At 34.7% G+C, this 19,005-nt stretch overlaps 2 protein-coding genes across 3 annotated transcripts; both read right to left on the bottom strand.

The window, feature by feature from the left end:
• Positions 1-6,111: 6,111 nt before the first annotated feature.
• LOC147546170 (uncharacterized) lies at positions 6,112-8,760 on the bottom strand. Of its 2 annotated transcripts, XR_015224212.1 has the most exons (4): positions 8,261-8,758; positions 7,375-7,591; positions 6,447-7,001; positions 6,112-6,139 (listed from the first exon to the last, which is right to left on the bottom strand). XR_015224212.1 is itself a non-coding variant. In XM_086638120.1 (3 exons), exons 1-3 carry the CDS (start codon positions 8,483-8,485, stop codon positions 6,514-6,516), a joined length of 930 nt encoding a protein of 309 aa, XP_086494246.1. In that variant the 5' UTR covers positions 8,486-8,760; the 3' UTR covers positions 6,311-6,513. The 2 variants fall into 2 exon arrangements, 1 of the variants encoding a protein (XP_086494246.1); XM_086638120.1 differs by lacking the exon at positions 6,112-6,139 and having other exon boundaries at positions 6,311-7,001; positions 8,261-8,760.
• A 1,914-nt stretch (positions 8,761-10,674) lies between these two features.
• Positions 10,675-15,662, bottom strand: LOC147546169 (triosephosphate isomerase, cytosolic). The gene is made up of 9 exons (XM_086632294.1): positions 15,444-15,662; positions 14,968-15,043; positions 13,922-14,045; positions 13,750-13,834; positions 13,494-13,626; positions 12,857-12,951; positions 11,811-11,889; positions 11,042-11,124; positions 10,675-10,924 (listed from the first exon to the last, which is right to left on the bottom strand). The coding sequence occupies exons 1-9, from the start codon at positions 15,480-15,482 to the stop codon at positions 10,877-10,879; spliced, it is 762 nt and encodes a 253-aa protein (XP_086488420.1). The 5' UTR covers positions 15,483-15,662; the 3' UTR covers positions 10,675-10,876.
• Between the last annotated feature and the right edge of the window lie 3,343 nt (positions 15,663-19,005).

Here is a 19,005-nt window from a genome sequence, read left to right as displayed (position 1 = left end):
TCATCCCTTAAAGATGGTTATGTTTACTTTGATCTTTTTGTCTTCTATCTTCTTCTTACCGAAACCCAAAAAAAAGAATCAATGAGAGACAATAAAAGATGGGTTTCTAATGAGGTGGATAAACATTATAACTCATTATTTGTTGTTTTAATACTTCCTGTATACGAAAAAAAAAATATAATTGTCGAACTACGTTATTGGCTTGTCGGGTCCAGGAATTCTCAAGCACTTTTAGATCTATTGATCGATTTGACCTTGAGAGCTCCATGGCTGCCCTGTTCAACCCAAGAAAAGAGTATACCTACCAAAAAAGGGTTGGAAAAAAAATATACAAAACTTATACAAAGTCCTGGGCTGTCTAGTCTGTGTGCTATCACGAAAGTCTAAGTTGTCTGGTTCGTGTTCTAGAAAGCCCAGACAGGTAATTAGGGCATGTTATTATTTGTTAAGACCTTTTCATTATATATTTTTTGTTCCGAACCTTCAAAGGTTTCCGAAATTTTAAGTGTTCCTCCACATAAATGTTCAGAACTTTAAAGGTTTAAAAACTTCAAAGTTTTGAAACTTTTAAAGGTCTAGAACATTAAAGTCATTGATCATTAAGTTCAGAAGCCTTTTTATTAAAACTTTGAAAATCCAAAATTTTTTGTTAAAATCAAAGTTATATTATTTTAAATCTAAGCCGTCCAGACTAACGGTTGAAATTACAACTAAAGTATATGATTTTAAATCTAAACCGTCGAAACTAATGGTTGGAAAAAATAAAAATTTAAGTAGGCTTATGCAATAAGACATACATTATCAGTTTATAAGGTTTAAATCTCTTCTAAACCTGTTCAAACACCATATTACGAAAATTATAAATCAGCGTCGGAGTTTTTTCCTTTTCATCTTGTATTAGTCTTGAGAATTCGAGCTTATGCATGAAGAGAAAAGAAGAAAGAAAAGCTCTAGATTACACTGTCAGTAGAAGATGGGTGCAGTATGGTCTTTGACGTCGTTCCATTAAGTCAACGAGTGCTTGGATGCAAGCCCGTGCACCTATTTGAATGGTGGTCAATACGTGGCAACCGTTTTTCTTATATGGACACTAGTTTCTAAGGGGACAACTCTCTATTATTTTCACTCAAGTCCTCTTAGAATTAGATGTATTATTTTAACACCTCTCTCTTTTCTCCATAAATCCTAAGTAAGTTTGGTCTTCTTCTACTACTTCATCTTCATTATCAACCCAAAATTCTAGAGAGAGAATATTTTTGGAGAAGATTATTACATCAAACAAAGGGAAGGGAATTGTTGAAGGATATTCCTAACCAGGAAGATCAGATCTAAAAACCCTAAAACCCGTTAAACAAACCTAGAAATCAAAATTTTCAAAACCCTAGATTTTTTTTTACAAACACGTAAAGTTGCTCGTGCTTCGTGGAAATCGACAAAACACGAGAGATCTTAACTTCTGACTTTTTGTAAAAGAAAAAAAAAATCTGACTTAGCCAATTTCGTAGATTTTCCACGAAAATTTGGCAAGACAGAAGGAGACTTGCCACAAAAATCTAGCATATTTTCGTGGATTTCCCACGAAATTTTGAGAATTTCTTCTTCACTTCGAATTTTTGCCTTGAAATCGTTTTGTATTCTTTCAAACTACCCAAACGAAAATACAAAATAAAATTAAAAAAAAGTTAGAGTTTTACCTCATCAATGTAAGGTTTGATTAAAGCCCATCTAGGGTTTGATAAAAAAACAAAGGGAAGTAGTAGAAACTATAGTTCACTAAAAAACAAAGAGGAGTGGTAAAAACTATAGTTTACTAAAAAACAAGGGAAGTGGAGATTGATGAGTTTTATCTTCTTCATTCATCCAGGGTTTGATAAAATACAAAAGGAAGTGGTAGAAACTATAGTTTACTTTTAGTAGTAGTAAAAGAGTAAGGAGAAGATTAAGAAGAAGGAAGAAGAAGATGATGATGAAGAAGATGATGAAGAAGAAGAAGACAACTTAGGTTTTCAATTTTGAACTATTATTTTGTTAATGATCCACAAGTTAGTAACTGTTAGTATTTAAGACTTTATGGAGTTGTCCCCATATTAAATCAAAGTCAACTAAGTCAAGCATAATTGACTCACACCGAGCCCGAAAATAATTGTCCATATAAAAAAAAACAGTTGTCCACGTATTGGTTACCATTTGAATCACCTACTAATAGATCTACTCGACCATAACATCTTTTCAGGTGCTTTTAGCAACGCCTTATGTTTTTCACCCCCTGATTTGACTCATCGGAATTAACTTCTTGTGAATCTGATTTGTACGAGTTTGAATATCTCAATCACTGGGACAACTAAGATATACTTACAGTGAGTCTTGCTCAATCACCTAGACGAGTCAAATACATAGTACAGAAAATAGGTTTCAATCCGGACAAGTCAAGAATGGTAAATTCAAAAGTGCCCTATATATTTGTACGTGGCACCCAATTACACATAAAAACTAATTGAATTTACCAGTGAAGGCATATCAACAATAATAATCACATATTTTTTTTGAAACCAAGCGAAACCATATTTCATTCGTAAGTGATACAATCATAAAGTTACATGGATGATAATTGTTATTTCTCTGAGAACTAAATGAGAGTTACATAAAATAAATTTATAGAACTTTTGAATGTAAAGTGTCTTATTAAGAGAGAGAAATTGACCAAACACAAACTCCAAAACTCTTAAAGGTCGACAAAAGAGATAATAGAAATCGAGAATTAAAGACCCTAAAGAAATATCCCTAGGGCGGGTTGGAGGATGGGAGACACCAGAGAAGAGATGTCAAAAGGGTGCATAAAATCATAAGGTAGCCAATACGTGGACAACTGTTTTTTTTTATATGGACAACTATTTTCGGGCCCGTGCGAGTCAATTATGCTTGACTTAGTTGACTTTGATTTATTAAGGGGGCAACTCCATAAAGTCTTAAATACAAACAGTTACTAACTTATGGACCATTAACAAAATAATAGTTAAAAATTGAAAACCTAAGTTGTCTTCTTCTTTATCATCTTCTTCATCATCATCTTCTTCTTCCTTCTTCTTAGTCTTCTTCTTAGTCTTTTACTGCTACTGAAAGTAAACTATAGTTTCTACCACTTCCTTTTGTTTATCAAACCTTAGATGAATGAAGAAGATAAAACTCATCAATCTCCACTTCCCTTGTTTTTTAGTAAACTATAGTTTCTACCACTTCTCTTTGTTTTTTAGTGAACTATAGTTTCTACTACTTCCCTTTGTTTTTTTATCAAATCCTAGATGGGTTCTAATCAAACCCTACATTGATGAGGTAAAACTCTAACTTTTTTAATTTTACTTTGTATTTTCGTTTAGGTGGTTTGAAAGAATACAAAACGATTTCAAAGCAAAAAATTCGAAGTAAATTTCGTGGAAAATCCACGAAAATATGCTAGATTTTCGTGGCAAGTCTCCTCCTGTCATGCTAAATTTTCGTAGGAAATCTACGAAATTGGCTAAGTCAGAATTTTTTTTTTACAAAAAGTCAAAAGTTAAGATCTCTCGTGTTTTGTCGATTTTCCACGAAGCACGAGCAACTCTACTTGTTTGTAAAAAAAAAAAAAATCTAGGATTTTGAAAATTTTGATTTCTAGGTTTTAGAAGTTTAACGGGTTTTTAGATCTGATATTTCTGGTTAGGAACATCCTTTAACAATTCCCTTCCCTTTGTTTGATGTCATAATCTTCTCCAAAAATATTCTCTCTCTAGAATTTTGGATTGATGATGAAGATGAAGTAGTAGAAGAAGACCAAACTTACTTAAGGTTTATGGAGAAAAAAGAGAGGTGTTAAAATAATACATCTAATTCTAATAGGACTAGAGAGTTGTCCCCTGTGTCCATATAAAAAAATTAATTATTTTCGTTGTCCACATAAGATAATTGTCCATATAAGAAAAACGGTTGTCCACGCATTGGCCACCAATCATAAATGGGACGAAAGGGGAAAGAGCCATCGTCATGATTTGCGTGGGACCCATTCATTCATAATAGGGAGAGAGAGAAGGAGAGGAGTATAGAGAGTTGAAAGAAAGTGGGGTAGGGGTGGGGGTCGGCAGGGGGGAGGGGGAGAAGCATTAGGAGCAGGCCCGTGACACAGTAGTCCGGTTTTCCCGGCATAGGGAGAGTGGGACTGATGTTGACACAACAACCTCACCCCCTGCCACTTCCACCCCACTTTCTTATGGGCGCGCTCCTCTCAGAACCCACCCCCACCACCATCCCCCCCCAACCCCCCCCCCCCCCCCCCCATTACTGTCAGCGGACTATCGTAACGTCGCATCGCTGACTCTCTCTCTCTCTCTCTTGGGAAAACCCCCACTTTAATTTCTTCTACTCAGTATTACCATTATTTATCCCGCACTACTTATACATAATTCAATCCCGCTACACTTAACTAATCAAATCTACCGTTGGATTCACAGAATAATGATCTTTGATGACTTTTGGTTGTTAGACTTGAGGTGCCAATATAATTTAAAACCTAACTTTTAACTTTTTTTCCACTAAGGTGAACCCCCCTAGTTTGTCATTAGTGCTTTTACTCAGTCTACCTTACTTTTTATATGATTCTGAATTTTCAGATCTGACTGATGATATGACAACCTTCTTTAAACCCTACCTACCTACCCATCTTTTAGTTGGTTTTTTACTTTTTACCCCCATTCTCATATTTACCTACTACCCGTTAGTTACTTACTACTAGGAGAGTCTGATTTTTGTATGATCTGTCTAGTTTTATTGCATCACAGTCATGGGTGCCTAGTAGTACTATATAGCCCTAATATTAGCTACTACTCCACTATTTATTTAGGGAAGGGATTTGACTAGTGATTCCTTTTAGTTGTTAATTGTTGACAATCTCACTTTTTCAAAGTATTTTTCTCCTAAAATGGAATCAAAATGAATTTGTCTGTCTCTCAAGTTTTCCAAGCTTGCTTTGGGATCTCAACGGGCAGACATATAGGAGTAAAAGGTATCAGGGGTAGTATTGGCAAAGAGAGAGTAGAAGGAAGTGTGATGTGACATATCAGATAATGTTGTAAATTCAAGGCTCTCCAAGGCCAAAGGGTGATTACATGTTCATTCTCTCTCTCTCTCTCTCTCTCTCTCGTTTACATGTTCATCCAATAGGAGAAAGAGAGAAGGAGAGTGAGAGATGTCGAGAGAGATGGGGTTTATTTATAGGGGCCATTTCGGTTTTGATGGCTTATCCATTGATATGTCATTCGACTTGGGAGTATGAACGTCAGTCAGGGCTTATCGATCTGACCTCTCATAGATCTCTGTGTGTGGGTAAGAACAATATGATTAAGATTTAAGAAGACCTTACACTTAATCAATAAAGAGGAATCGGACTCATGCTCAACTCAACAAACCCCTCATTTTGATTTCTATGTGCTAAATCAAAAACTTCATTTATAAATTCAGATTTTAAGTACTAACTCAATAAGCTATATCTATAGGCACTCTCCTCTTTTTTACTCTTGGGAGTTCCTCACTCGGACTAAGTCTAATCTGTGTTGGACCTGAACAACACGGATTCAGGCTAGACCAAGCACTCCTGGGACTTCCCCAACCGTGAGCCACATGTTGATCAGTCTGAAGCCCAGAGAATCAGTCCCAAGAGAAGGGTGGGCTAGTAAGAGCAAAAAAGACTAACATCTATAGCAGCACCCTTCGAATAATCAAAAAAGTAGTATATCAACCTACATTATCCTTAAAAGCCAAGAAAAACTAGAATAAGCATAAAAAAACACAAAGACAAAAAAATTTAGGAACAAAATCCTAGTTCTTCATGTGGACAGCAAGTTTATGTTTCGATTCATTCTGACAGTAAAAAAGACCGAAAGACAAGAGATATACTTTTGAAGGACAAAAAAAATACTCATTGTCAAAAATGCCTACTGAAAATATGGTCTTCAAAAATCTTCTGGAATGGTGGACAAATACAAAGCTTAACTTTTCATTTGGTTGAAAATTGGGGGCAAACGTGGAACTAACCCTTCTATAATTTTCAGTTGTATTTTATGAACATAAGAGGTTAGAAATCATCACCACCCAGTCTAAGCATTTTACATTCCTGCAACAAGAAATATGCATTTTAAAAGTGATAGAATAGAAGAAGCACAAGGCGGCAAAATAGACATTCTATTGACCACAAGTTAGTGGTAGAGGTTAAAAAAAATGCAAGAACAAATAAAAATAAATTCTATAGAAGAAAAAGAAAATACAATCTTGCGAAACGAGGAACTTGAAGCCAAAAAAGAAAAAAACTCTACCCATTTATTCCATGGATTTCTTTATCCATAGGCTTTTACTATAATATACACACACAATCACTAGTTTAATATAAGAATTGTAAAAGAAAATTTGAATATTTCACTTACAAGGAAATTCTGATATAATATGGCATAAAAACGACGAATAACTCTCATTAAAAATGGGTTGAATTCGTCATAGAGCCATCAGTGTCGAAAGCCTATGTTTCTCCTGCGACTGCCTCCTGTTATTGCTATTTATAGGTTTCAATAACCGCTCCGCTTCAATTTCTGTTTGGAGAGAAGATTTTAACCTCCTCAAATGTCCAATACATTGCTTCTGATCAGAAGAACTGCTATCTTGGGTAGTCTCTTCATCTGGATTTAGCTTTCTACCATGGGGAGAATACCATTTAGCCTGTAAGTATTGAATAGATCTCCATGGAGGAAGAGGCATCGAATTCTGTTTCAGCGAACACTTTGCAGCTTCTACCATTACTTGAAGGTACTGTTTCAATTTGGTCAGTGATCCCACGTAAATTACGGGAAGAGAGTTTAACATTCTGGCATAGGATTCAACTGGTCTCGCTATTTCGAAGTGGCTTCTGAAGTCAATATCGATGATTAAACGTTCACATATTCCACTATCACGACGAATAACCACATCAACATATTCATGATCACCTTCATAAACAAACACACAAGTGTACCAAAACAAATGTCAGAATAGTAACACCATAACTAGTATTACAGCCTTGTATCTTAAATGAGTGGGAAATAACCTCAAATCAACAACCAAAGATTTTACTAGATGATATTCTAATCGGTTTCTCCTATCTTGTATATTAAGAGAACTAAGCCCACTGCCTAAAGGTTGATACGTTTTCATGTGAAGCTAATGAGATACATGACATTGACACAATTAAGCAATCACACCCTCAAGAGGTAGTAGTTCAGATCATGGATTTTGCAAACGAAATGGATTGAGCCAGTGAGTAATATGGTAAATGATAAACACTTGACAAAGTTGATCGGGATGAGTTCATTTTTGGCATACCTCCAGGGATTTTTCCACGTTTCTGCCATTTCGACGAACAAACAGCTGCATCATAACCAGAAAGTCTCAATAGCTTCACAAGAGAAAACCTTATGCAGCCGCCATTGCACGAACCCAAGTTGACACAATGAAGTTCCGTCTTGTTAATGGACATTATTAAGGAATGTACCTTCGATAATAGCTTGCTTTCCTGCTGATCTCTTGAGTACTTATAGAGCTGAAAATGACAGACAATTGTGAAGGTTAGAATGATTGGCCCAGTCTAATATAAAAGTAAATTCAAATCAAACCCATTGTTCTAGTTTGAGGTTTCGCTGCGGACTGGTAAAGAGCGTGTTGGATGTCCGAAAAATTTCATCGGGCATCGAGGGGCATGCTATTCCTTCTACTATTTCACATTTATTAATCAGAGAATACCCAATTCTCAATCAGACACCCCCAATCACACAGGTGAAATCAGATTCCGAAACATCCATTTCTTGCTCAATTGAAAAGTTTTATTCCAAATCTAATGACTATAGTACTATACCATCTACACTTTATAACCTAACAACATTTATCTTTCAATCTTAGGTAATTTGAACAGTTACAATGAAAGCTTTCAAGTAATCGAATAAGTTATCATCGAAAAAACATAATTAGGTAATCCATAAGTTGGGTAATTAAGATTCTTCCTTCTTCTATAATTCAAACATAATCAGGAAAAGGTTAGCTCAATCCTCTGCCCCACCCATGATTATATAATTCAAACATTAGACATATAAATTAGTATTGAATTATATTAATCTAATCTAATCCCCATAAACAAAAATTTAAGTTATAATAATTTCAAACAAAACAAGCAAAAGATTAAAACCCAAATTTGAATAAAAATTGAGGAACTAACCACGATCTTTTCTGATAAATGAGCAAGATCAGAGAAACCAGATTCGCTATCACTGCTACACCTTGAATTAGGGCCACTACTATCATTCTCCAAGAAATCACTAACCAAAACTGCCAAATCAAGCTCACTTTCAAGGCTAAAACCACCTATTTTACCAACCAATTGCCCTTCACCTATCAATTTCAACAAAAAATCCGCGTCCGCGGTACAGACGCGGCAATCCATCTTCCTCACCGATCAGAATTCAAAATCCAACAAAAAAAAAAAAGAATAGTTTCCCCGATACAGAATTTCTCAATCAAACAGAACAATTCGATCAAAACAAAAAAAACGAAATGTGGGAATTATAGAGAATAGGAGTAGTAAAGAAGGTGGTGATGATCAAAGAAAACCAAAACCCTAATTCTTGTTTTTTTTTTTTCTTATAAGTTTGGTGTTAATTGGGGACGGCGGGAAGAAAAAGAAAACCAGCGGAAAAAAAACAGAACGAAGGAAGGCGCAAGCAACGGAAAAAAGAGAAGACATTTAAGAAGCAAAGTAATGTAATTTGACTAAAATACCCTTATACATTTTTCTATTTTAAGGAACCGATTTTGTTGGCAAGTTTAGTTGTTAATGGATAAGATAACAAAATGGGTATGAATTTGGTTGGTTTTGTGGTATTTATTCATTAGCCGTTTAAAAGAAGGGTTAAGTTATGGATGCTCTTTATTCTAGTTGAAACAGAACAAAGAGAAAGAGAGAGAATTTAGGCGGGAATATACCCAATATCCGGCCAGATATTCCAAGAGAATTTAGGCCGGAATATACCCAATATACCAATATCGGCGAGACATATCCTCGAATGAGTGGTTAAAGTTAGTAGACATTTTTATATAATTTGAGTTGGTTCTAGTTCTTAAAGAATTTAATTCTTCAACAACAAACTAATTTTTTTAATCATATGCAGATTAATGTATCTTAAACTTTAGTGTTAAAAACATTTACAGTATTAGCTTTTTTTTTCTATGCCGTATCGAAAATGTATGATGTAAATTTTATGTTATGCTATTTTGACGTAGTCATCCTAAATGTGCCATTTGATTAATCTCGACAACAATGGGATGTTGGGGTTTTGCCATTGATCTAACCACCTAGACTTGGACACAATTAATTAAGACATAGAAATGGAGGATTGTGCATAATTGGCAAAGAAGAATCTTCAATTCCCATTTTCCTTAAAGAAATTTGTTTTCTTGACATAAATATTAGTTTCTTTTATGTTCCCCACGTGAAGTTTTTTTTTTTTTGTTGAACCATGTGAAGTTTCTTTGAAAAAGCAGAGTCAATTTTCTTATTGTTCCAAATTGACCCACGAGTTTTATGATGTTAGTGATTGACTTCGTATTAAAAATTAGTTTAGGAGAAGGGTCTTCAATGATAACTAACTTAGAATTCATCATCTTTCAACAGAAAAAAAAAAAAAATTAGAATTCATCATAGACTTCTCCTTTTTATTGAAGTTCAAGAACAACAAAAATCCAAAAAAAACAAACAAATTCATTGATACCAAAAAAAAAAAATTATACCATAAATCCAGAAAAATGCAATTTCAGACTTTCAGTTTGTCACGGGAAAGGGAGAAATAAGTAATAGCGGTTGTAAGTAACAAGATTAGAGAAGATGGAAATTTAGCAAGGATAATTTAGTGAATAAAAGAAAAGATGAGTATTATTGGTGAATTAGTAGAGTTGGATTAGAATACAAGAGTTTGGTAAAGGAAGTAGTTAAGTTATGGATGGTAATGAGAGTTTTCTCGTGAGCTAACAGCAGCCGTGGATGACGTCTCTTTATTACTTTTTTTTAGTTGAACGTGGATTTAATGTCACGAGAGTCGGAGACATTGCATATGGATTGTCACAGGTTGAACTTGTACAAGTTTTTTTTTTTTGTTGAAAAGTGAACTTGTACAAGTTGAATTTTTTTATTAGATTTCATGGAGAGAGAGAAACTCGTGACTGTTGAAGTCAAACCTAGAACTTCAATCAAATTTTTGGAAGAGAAAGAAAAGCTTTGACTTTTGATTCAAGAGTTTGATGTCAGACTTTGTCAATGTATGTCAGTGGATATGTTTCTTCTTGTACGATAAATGAAACATAAAGTTTGACATGAGAGAGAGGGTAGAAATGATCATATTCCCTGTGAGAATAGTCCCACGTGGAAGAAGGGGTAACTAGCAAATATAATACATAGGTCATCTCCATTCATTGCCAATTAGTTTTGGGTTGGATGGCCACAAACTTAACATTCCAATTTGTCTCCAAAGCTCTTCATCATTTACTTCTCTTTCACTTCAACCCAGCAAAGGTTCAAGTCAAAAGAGTTAGAAATTGATTAATGATTCGACCAATATCTCAGATAAAATATTGCATGAATTATACTCAAAATAAAGGTAGTTTCATTAACTTAAGCCTGCAAAAAAAAAGAGGATTCACAATTTATTCAAAGTTCTAATCTTACTGGTTCAGTTCCAGTTTCAGGCACTACCATAAACCCATAAAAATATTACTCAGTTTGACTCATAAAAAGAGTTTCACAAACATTGCAGATGCGTGTGTTTGTCGATGTGAAAACATCCTAAGCGCTCTTAACTGTTGCAGCCTTGATAATGTCGATGAACTCCGGCTGATATAAAAGAAAGACCAAACAAGTTGTGGGTAAAAGCAACATCAGGAATTCAACCCCGCAATCAGAATAAAAACAACCCAAGAAGATGATCCAAGAAAAGAAAATAAAACCAACCTTTAGAGATGCACCTCCAACCAAAAATCCATCAACATCTGGCTGTCCTCCCAATTCCTTGCAGTTTGCACCATTTACAGAACCTGAAATGAGAAAGCATGTTATGAGCAAGGCAAAATAAACTGTCCGTCGATATAAATAAATTAAGATGTCCGGTAATTCAAATAAGTATATGTACATGCTAGTATATGGTTTATCAGGTGATTTAATATACTTACATATTGAAGTAGAAATCCATGATTTATTAAAGTTGGGTAGAGATGAGGTAGATTTAGGAATAAATGGGCTCCATGCCCCCATAGGACGGCCTTAAGGGTCTTTATATGGCCCAAGATGTCTTTGAGATGGTAGTTATTGAGCTTATTCGGTTTATGGTGTAAAATATTCATGACCCTAGAGTCCATATAAAAAATGACTTACATATTATTATGTCAAAATCCACATTATATTATGTGAGATTTGGCCTATATAATACTAATTCAATTACATTGTGTACATTCTTCAATTCGCTGCACCAGGTAGGGTAATAAAGACATAACTGAATGCTCTTCAATCACCATTTTCTATCTTTCTTAAATATGGTAGACCCTAACCTGTTAGAAATATAATTTGTTACTCATATTCCTTATCTTGCTATTATGAATTCCTGAAGATGTTTAACTAAGTGAAATCTATTAGTGTTTCTTACACTATTAACTTGCCTAACATTCTGCAAATAATCAACAGACATAAGCATGAGAATTTTGTCGGGAAAGGTAACGACAAATACCTCCGTAGATAATCCTTGTGGTCGAAGCGACTTCAGCGCTGACATTCTTTTCAAGCCATTTTCTCAGTTCAGCATGTACCTATTCACATAAAAAGTAATACAATGAAAATGTGTCCGTGAAAGCAGGAGTAACTCCTTGCTACATGCTTGTGCACCATGGAACAATAACATAAACCAGTAAACATTTTTTTTACATCTAACATAAGAGATACCAAAGCTTCTCTTGGTTCACTTCTCATTAACAGATACACTAAAACCAGCCACCCGTACTAGGCATCATTTATTGAAAGCACATAAAGTTGGTATGCACCGTTGCGAGTTTACTATTAACATATGTATCATATGTAGAGTAACACTAACTCTCCTCCAGACTCCAGAGGGCTAAAAAGTTAAAAGTAGAAACAGTTTTTTGAAGAAAAAATGAAAGTTCTACTTCACAAGGTTTGTGTTCCTCAGAACTACTCTGTTCTGTACAAAGAGAAGGAAACATTGGGGTCATCTGAAGTGACAAGTTGTAAATCTGGGTTGTTTATTTTCTTTCAGCTCAATCTTCGCCTTTTAATCTGTCACCTTCTCATTCAAAATTTACTTCATGCACCCTCTCATTAAACGGGGGTTTTAATATATTAAGAAATCTGTCCGTCCAAATAATTAGCACTTGACATTCTAGCTCTTGGATTCGGATTCTTAATTTCTCACAGTAAACTTTTGTTTTGAAAATAATAAAGAAAGAGAAAGTAATTCTATCTAATAAAAAAAATGTTTCATATTTTGTCACTTTAAAGATTATTTTCTCCCTAATTTTTTCACTCAGTTCAAATCGATGAAAGGATATAATTTTTCTCCCTAACTTTCTTTACATGTAGAAACCATTAGTGCAGAATATGTTCAAGATTATAACTAGGTAATGCATCATCTCGAGTAACGTTCGTGCCCGATGGGCACAGATTATACCTAGTAGAACAAAAAAGACACGGCTATTCCCCTATTCCTATACTATCCTGTCATCGATCATTAACTTCATGAAAAGGTTAACATTAACTTACTTCTTGAGCTTGAGCAGGAGATGCAACCTTTCCAGTTCCGATAGCCCACACAGGTTCATAAGCCAAGACAACATTATTCCAGTTTGATACTCGGTCTACAAAAAGCAGAAAACAGAAATAAGTTCTAAGAATAGAGACAAAGAACACCGAATGTCCAGAACAATGACATCACTATTGAAAATATGGGCCAGGACATGACCCTGTATTTATTATGCAATACATGCAAGTTCAGGGGATAGATCAACCAGTACTAATGACAGTGAAACATATTTTCAAGAATTAAGAACTTAAATTCAAAATAGTGATTCACTTTTGCTACATAATGACTATAAATTCATGAAACAGTTCGAGTGTCTCTACATCTTCGTCACAGTCGATGTTAGTCTTAACATCAAAACACATATAGAATCACAAAATGGAGATCATGGGCAATTTGAGTCTCACCAACTTTTAGAATTTAAGAGTCAGGTCAGCCTTAAATTTCTCTACGAAGGCAGATACTCTCATATTTCAGGACTCATATCCCAATTCAGAAAAATCAAAACAAGGTGAATATGAACCTTATTACATTGATATCTAGCTTCGTTGAGGTGAATATTTCTCTACGAAGGCAGATACTTTTAGAATTTAAGAGTACCTGCAATTGCTTTTGTTTGTTCAGCAACAACAGTCATAGTAGATCCTGATTCTCGCTGTTCAAGAGTTTCCCCAACACAAGCAATCACCTTCAAGCCTTGAGAAAGTGCATATGCAACTTTGTCCCCTACAAACTGTACCAAACAAAAAAAGTTTAGCAATAACAAAATACCAACAGATATTGCAAACACACAGCTTTACAATTACATTAGCTTCTATAACCTATAGTCCTATACTACCCATGCGAACCAAGTTACCTCATTTGATTCATTGAGCAAAGCCCTTCTTTCAGAGTGGCCTAGAATTACCCATGGAATGTCCAAACTGGCGAGCATCTCAGCACTGCACAAGGAAAAATCAAAATTTTGTATACATTCCTATTCATGATGCAAGCGGAGTAAATTATCCATTTCATTATCTGAAACATACCTAACTTCACCAGTGAAGGCACCTCCTTTCTTCACCCAACAGTTTTGTGCAGCGACATGAAACTCAGGTCGCAGTGAACTTTTAACCGAGGTAAGGAACACATATGGGGGACTTACCACAACCTCTGTGGAAAAAAAAATGATTTACAAGTCATATAACCTTAAATACTATGAGTATAAGGTATAACACATTTTCAGTCATTTGTACACTAATTTCCATAACCAAGGTATTGCATTTTTATTCTATAGTTCAGTCAGTCTGAAAATGTTTAAGGAAAAAATAAGGCCGCGGCTTTGGGGAATAAAGAAAATTCTCCGGGGAATAAAGACTTTTCTTAAAACTAGTCAAATAAGATTGACTTTTTATGTTTCTTTTTATTGCCAAGGGGCTTCTAATTTTAAAAGATGTTATAATAAAGACTCCTCCATCTCATCACCTCTCTCTACCACTTCATCTTCTCGACACCTCATGAAAATTTATTCCCCGGAGAATTTTCAAAAAAATCTGGATTCCCTCGAGAATTTATTCCCCGGAGAATTTTCTTTATTCCCCAAAGTCGCGGCCAAAAATAAAAAGTGATTCACTTAAAGAACACAAAATGAAGTTCAAATAACTTACTGGCTTACTGCTGGAAAAGTAAAATACTAGTATTACTTGTTTCCCACTATTTTTATCTTTCCTTTTTCGCATCTCTAGGATCATATATTAGCTATCCTTTTTTTTATTTTTGTTAACACGCCAATTTTCTTATAGAGAAAAACATTAAGTTTAGAATATTTCATTCTTTTTTGCTATTTTTATTAAATTGTAGATCTAAATAAATTTCCAATAACTCCATATAAGGATATATTCCCTCTATAAAAAAAAAATAGTATTTTAAGAATATAAATCTCAATATTCTCTTTCAATTTCTTGTGCTTTTCTTTTATTTTGGTCATTTTTTTTTTGGATTTCTATTGAAATTAACCTTTTTCCTATCAATACCTTGCTATTTTGCCAAAACCTAGAAATTCGAACCATTTAGGTCAAAATTATACATCACTCACCAACAACATCTTGTGATGGTACATCAGCATTGTTCAATATGGAAACGATCTTCTTTACCTCCTCAGCAGTTCCATTCTGCAAACAGAGTAATTCGATTGAGAAATAAATCTAAAACCCTATTAAAACAAACAAACTCAATAACTAACTTTTTAATCGACCTAATACCCCATATCTGAATGACTGAAATCAAGTATTAACTCATGAACAAAATTCACTATTGAACACTTTTCATTGATTCATCTATTACGAAATCGAAGTAAAAGATCAATAAATAGAGATCTAAATTGTAAGTAAACATGATATATATAACTATTACATTTAGATCCAAACCAAAGAAATAGATCTCACAATCCGATCTTATGATATTAATTTTCAGTGAAGAATTTTAATTAAAAATCTGAAACCGAAAGAGAGAATGTCTTAATTGAGTTATTAAGCAGAGAAAACAGATCTAATGATCAAGAGAAAAACTTACGCATTTCCAGTTACCACCGACGAAGAATTTTCTGCCCATTATCGTAGAAGAGGATCTAAATATGAAGAATCGCCTGAAAGTTTGATCGAGAAAGATACCAGTAGTTGTTTTCTTTTGCTTTGGTTTAGCTGCTGAATCAAAGAGGAGGAGCTCCTTTTTGATTTTATAAAAAGATGAGGAGAGAGAAAAATGAACGGACACTACAAAGTCCAAAAGTTTTTACCTAAATTACTATATCACCCTTTTGTTTTCTATATGCAATGGGGGCGAATATGCCACTTGGATGCCTTAATAGTTAATAATGGTACAATATATAATGGTTAATTTCATGATAGTTATATTTTATTTATTCTATCTATCAATATATTATATCAGTGTTCTTTGTCTAAATAATGTCATGTATCCTTTAAGAATATTACTTTTAACTTATAAGTCCAATCTAGCATGTCTAGTTATTGAATTTATATTGTTATAATTCTGATTAGTCCTTTCGCATTTTTGAAGAAACTTGAGATGTTTTTATAAATCAATTTACAAATGTCTCTATATTCACTTTAAATAAAGAATAGTTAGTCAAGTTGTGGTGGTATCAGGAGAAAAATGGAATGGAGTGATGTTTCCACTCATACATTGTACTGATATATTTGTTATCAAAAGAAAGCATGGGACATATTGGTACAACCCCTTAGTAATTGAGGAATGAAATGAGGGTGATGACTCATTTTATGTTAGTAGTATATTTGTTTTAAAGCTCAATTTATTATTTCAAGGGTAGTATTGTAATAGGAGAAAAAGATGAGGAGAGGAAGAGAAAACCGTTGGCCGGCGTGACGCTCATAGTTTGGACGGCTATCCACAGGCCCACAGGATTAACTTGCCCGGATCGGTTCCGTATAAGCTACTCTTCTGAAATTCAATATGTTCCACGATTCTGGTTCTAATTTCTTCTCCGGCTCCAAAACTTATTGGAAGGGCCTGGGTTTAACCAAGACTTACTAGCCGGCCGTTGCGAAGAGTGAAGACCACGAAAGGAGTGGATGATAGGATTTTAAGAACTCTAATACTATCACAATACCGAATTCGTTTCCACTAATCTACGTTTGGTGCGCGAAAATGAAATACGATTATCTAAAATCACATTATAAAATAATTTTAAATATATATTGAACTAATAATAAATAGATGTTCAAAGATCAACATACCCAAATTCGTTTCTCTCTCTACATCACGTCCGACACGTCATCCGGCCGGGTTCTGGGAAGAGAATCATTTTCCTAGCCATAAACCTGTAAAAATTGCATCTTCTACGGCTAAAAATACTGAATTAATGGACAACCCACTTACACTTGCAAATAATCAATACGAAGAAGAAGAGGTCTAGCATGAAAGAAAAGAGAAAGTCAAGATAGCCCAGGTGACTCCCTATGAATCCCCACAACTACATAATGTTAAGAGTCACATATGAAGTGCCCTTATAATTTGGTTGGGAAGGGACATAGGCAAGTCATCCTTGGCTACTTAACATGTCTCTTGCCTTCATGTAAGACCTCTCTTCTCATAATCTGTATCCCTCACACATCCTCCTGTACTTCTTTGGATGCCCTTACAATGCTTGCTAGCTTGTCTACTTATAGATACTCCCCCTTCTCCCTTTCCTCATGCAAGCAACATTATCAACATGTCCATGAAGAATATATGCTGAGGACTATGGTCCATGTTGCTCTTTCATGAAATTGTCAACATGCATGGGGCTTCTTAGAGGTTTATGGCATCTTTTCCCTTTTAGGTTAAAACTTGTGGCATATGTTCCTTTTTAGTAATAAGGTCAACACCCTATCCATACTGCATAATACTTAACTAGGGCTTAGCATTAGTGGCATGAACATATATACAAGGAATAAACCAAAATACATGACCCAATATGGCACACACGTGATGAATTATTCTTCAATTACTCTAGATCATCTACTTATATAGGTAAAAGAATGTTGACTAATTGGAAATGCAAGTGCAGTTAGAAGCTTTCTTTTGAGGAAAAATGAATGCGCAACTAGAATGTCACAGGATTCTTGGTTTGGTGCTAGTTGCTAAATCTACTTGTTAGGTACGCGTTGACAAGTTAGATTTCGCAATCAAAACACCCATAATGAAGTTGACCGCCTTATCTCAGTTATCACTTATCATAACACACCCATAAAGTCCCACATCGTGAACTAACAAGAATACAGTTTTTCCTATGCTTAATGAAGATTCTAAGAGTTCATGACTTGTAAGTAGTACACTCTCTATAAATAGGAAGACTCCTACTGCAGTCAATATATGCAAAACATGAAAACATAGGATTGAGAAGGAGAAAGGTCGTACATGAAGGTAAAGAGTCTTGTTTGGTAGCCAAGGATGATTTGCCTATGTCCTCCATATCACTAGGTTAATTAACTTCTCTTATCATATATATATATATATATGTATGATTGGAGAGTGATTGGCCCTTCAAGTAATGGTTCATAGGGGGTCATCTTTGGCTAACCTGACTGCCTCTTTTCTTTCATGCTTGACCTTCTTTCCTGCCTCCACTTGAACAAATGGTCATCAGGCTATAACTTGTAGGAGCCTTTCATGAAAGATCCTACATACATTGATAAGAATTGGCTATGTAAGTATGTAACAGTCCCATGCACATCCACAATTGGGAGAGTCCTGAGTATATAGGTGCATGATCAGGCTTAGTAGGTGTGGAGGCCTTTTAGGGAGGGTCATAGAGCCTTTTCATGAACGGGTCTCGTACACATTGGCCTTGGGCTTGAGTTCACGGGATCTCGTACCCATTGGCCTTGGGCTTGAGTTCAAAAGCGGAGATAATATCAATCACACTAAGCCTTTTCCATGAACAAGATCAAGACAAGTACCCCGGTTTAGGTTTAGGCCACGACCTTTTAATATTTTGAGTTTGGGGTATGGATTAGGTTCGAACGTTAAGTCCACTCTATTTTGTCAACTATTGCAATGTTTATCTCCGATTATCACATAATCATGAATTTAACAGAGTGTCTAACCTTTTAATATTTTGAGTTTGGAGTTTGGATTGGGCTCTTATTTTGGGCCCAGTTTTGGGCCTTTCGTCCATTCCCCCTAGTTATAAATATTTGGTGTTGCGGTTAGACACTCTGTTAAATTCATGATTATGTGATAATCAGAGATAAACATTGAAATAGTTGACACGATAATATAACGTGGTTCTGTCGGATAATCATGACTTACATCCACAGAGAAATAATTGTTTCATTAATAATCACTACAACTCGTGGTTTTGATCAATTATATTGGTCAGGCATAACTCGATGATATAATTCATAGACCTCTCTTATTTATAAAGAATTTAGGGTTTAAAGTTTCCCAGTCTAACTAAACTAGGAAATAATATAAAATCTATCTAATAATAATATCAGATATATTGCAATAGATATTATACATATATGAAAGTAAATATTATGGATCTTCACATATCTTCAAAATATCTTGGAATAGTTTTGATCGTTCATCTCGATTTGTATCGTAGATCAGG

Source organism: Eschscholzia californica, unplaced genomic scaffold (genome assembly GCF_041429995.1).
Source record: "Eschscholzia californica isolate CP2 unplaced genomic scaffold, dmEscCali1.0.p SCAF_4, whole genome shotgun sequence".
NCBI lineage: Eukaryota > Viridiplantae > Streptophyta > Magnoliopsida > Ranunculales > Papaveraceae > Eschscholzia > Eschscholzia californica.
The sequence above is the reverse complement of the archived record's forward strand: the minus strand, read 5'-3'. Positions and strand labels throughout refer to the sequence as shown.

Coding starts and splice junctions, on each gene's coding strand:
- LOC147546170 (XM_086638120.1), bottom strand. CDS start 8,485: ATGGATTGCCGCGTCTGTACCGCGGACGCGGATTTTTTGTTGAAATTG. Junction 7,592..8,260: donor ATTTATCAGAAAAGATCGTG/GTTAGTTCCTCA, acceptor TGTCATTTTCAG/CTCTATAAGTACTCAAGAGA. Junction 7,002..7,374: donor ACGTGGAAAAATCCCTGGAG/GTATGCCAAAAA, acceptor TTGTTTATGAAG/GTGATCATGAATATGTTGAT.
- LOC147546169 (XM_086632294.1), bottom strand. CDS start 15,482: ATGGGCAGAAAATTCTTCGTCGGTGGTAACTGGAAATGC. Junction 13,627..13,749: donor TGCTCAATGAATCAAATGAG/GTAACTTGGTTC, acceptor TGTTTGGTACAG/TTTGTAGGGGACAAAGTTGC. Junction 12,952..13,493: donor ACAAACAAAAGCAATTGCAG/GTACTCTTAAAT, acceptor TGCTTTTTGTAG/ACCGAGTATCAAACTGGAAT.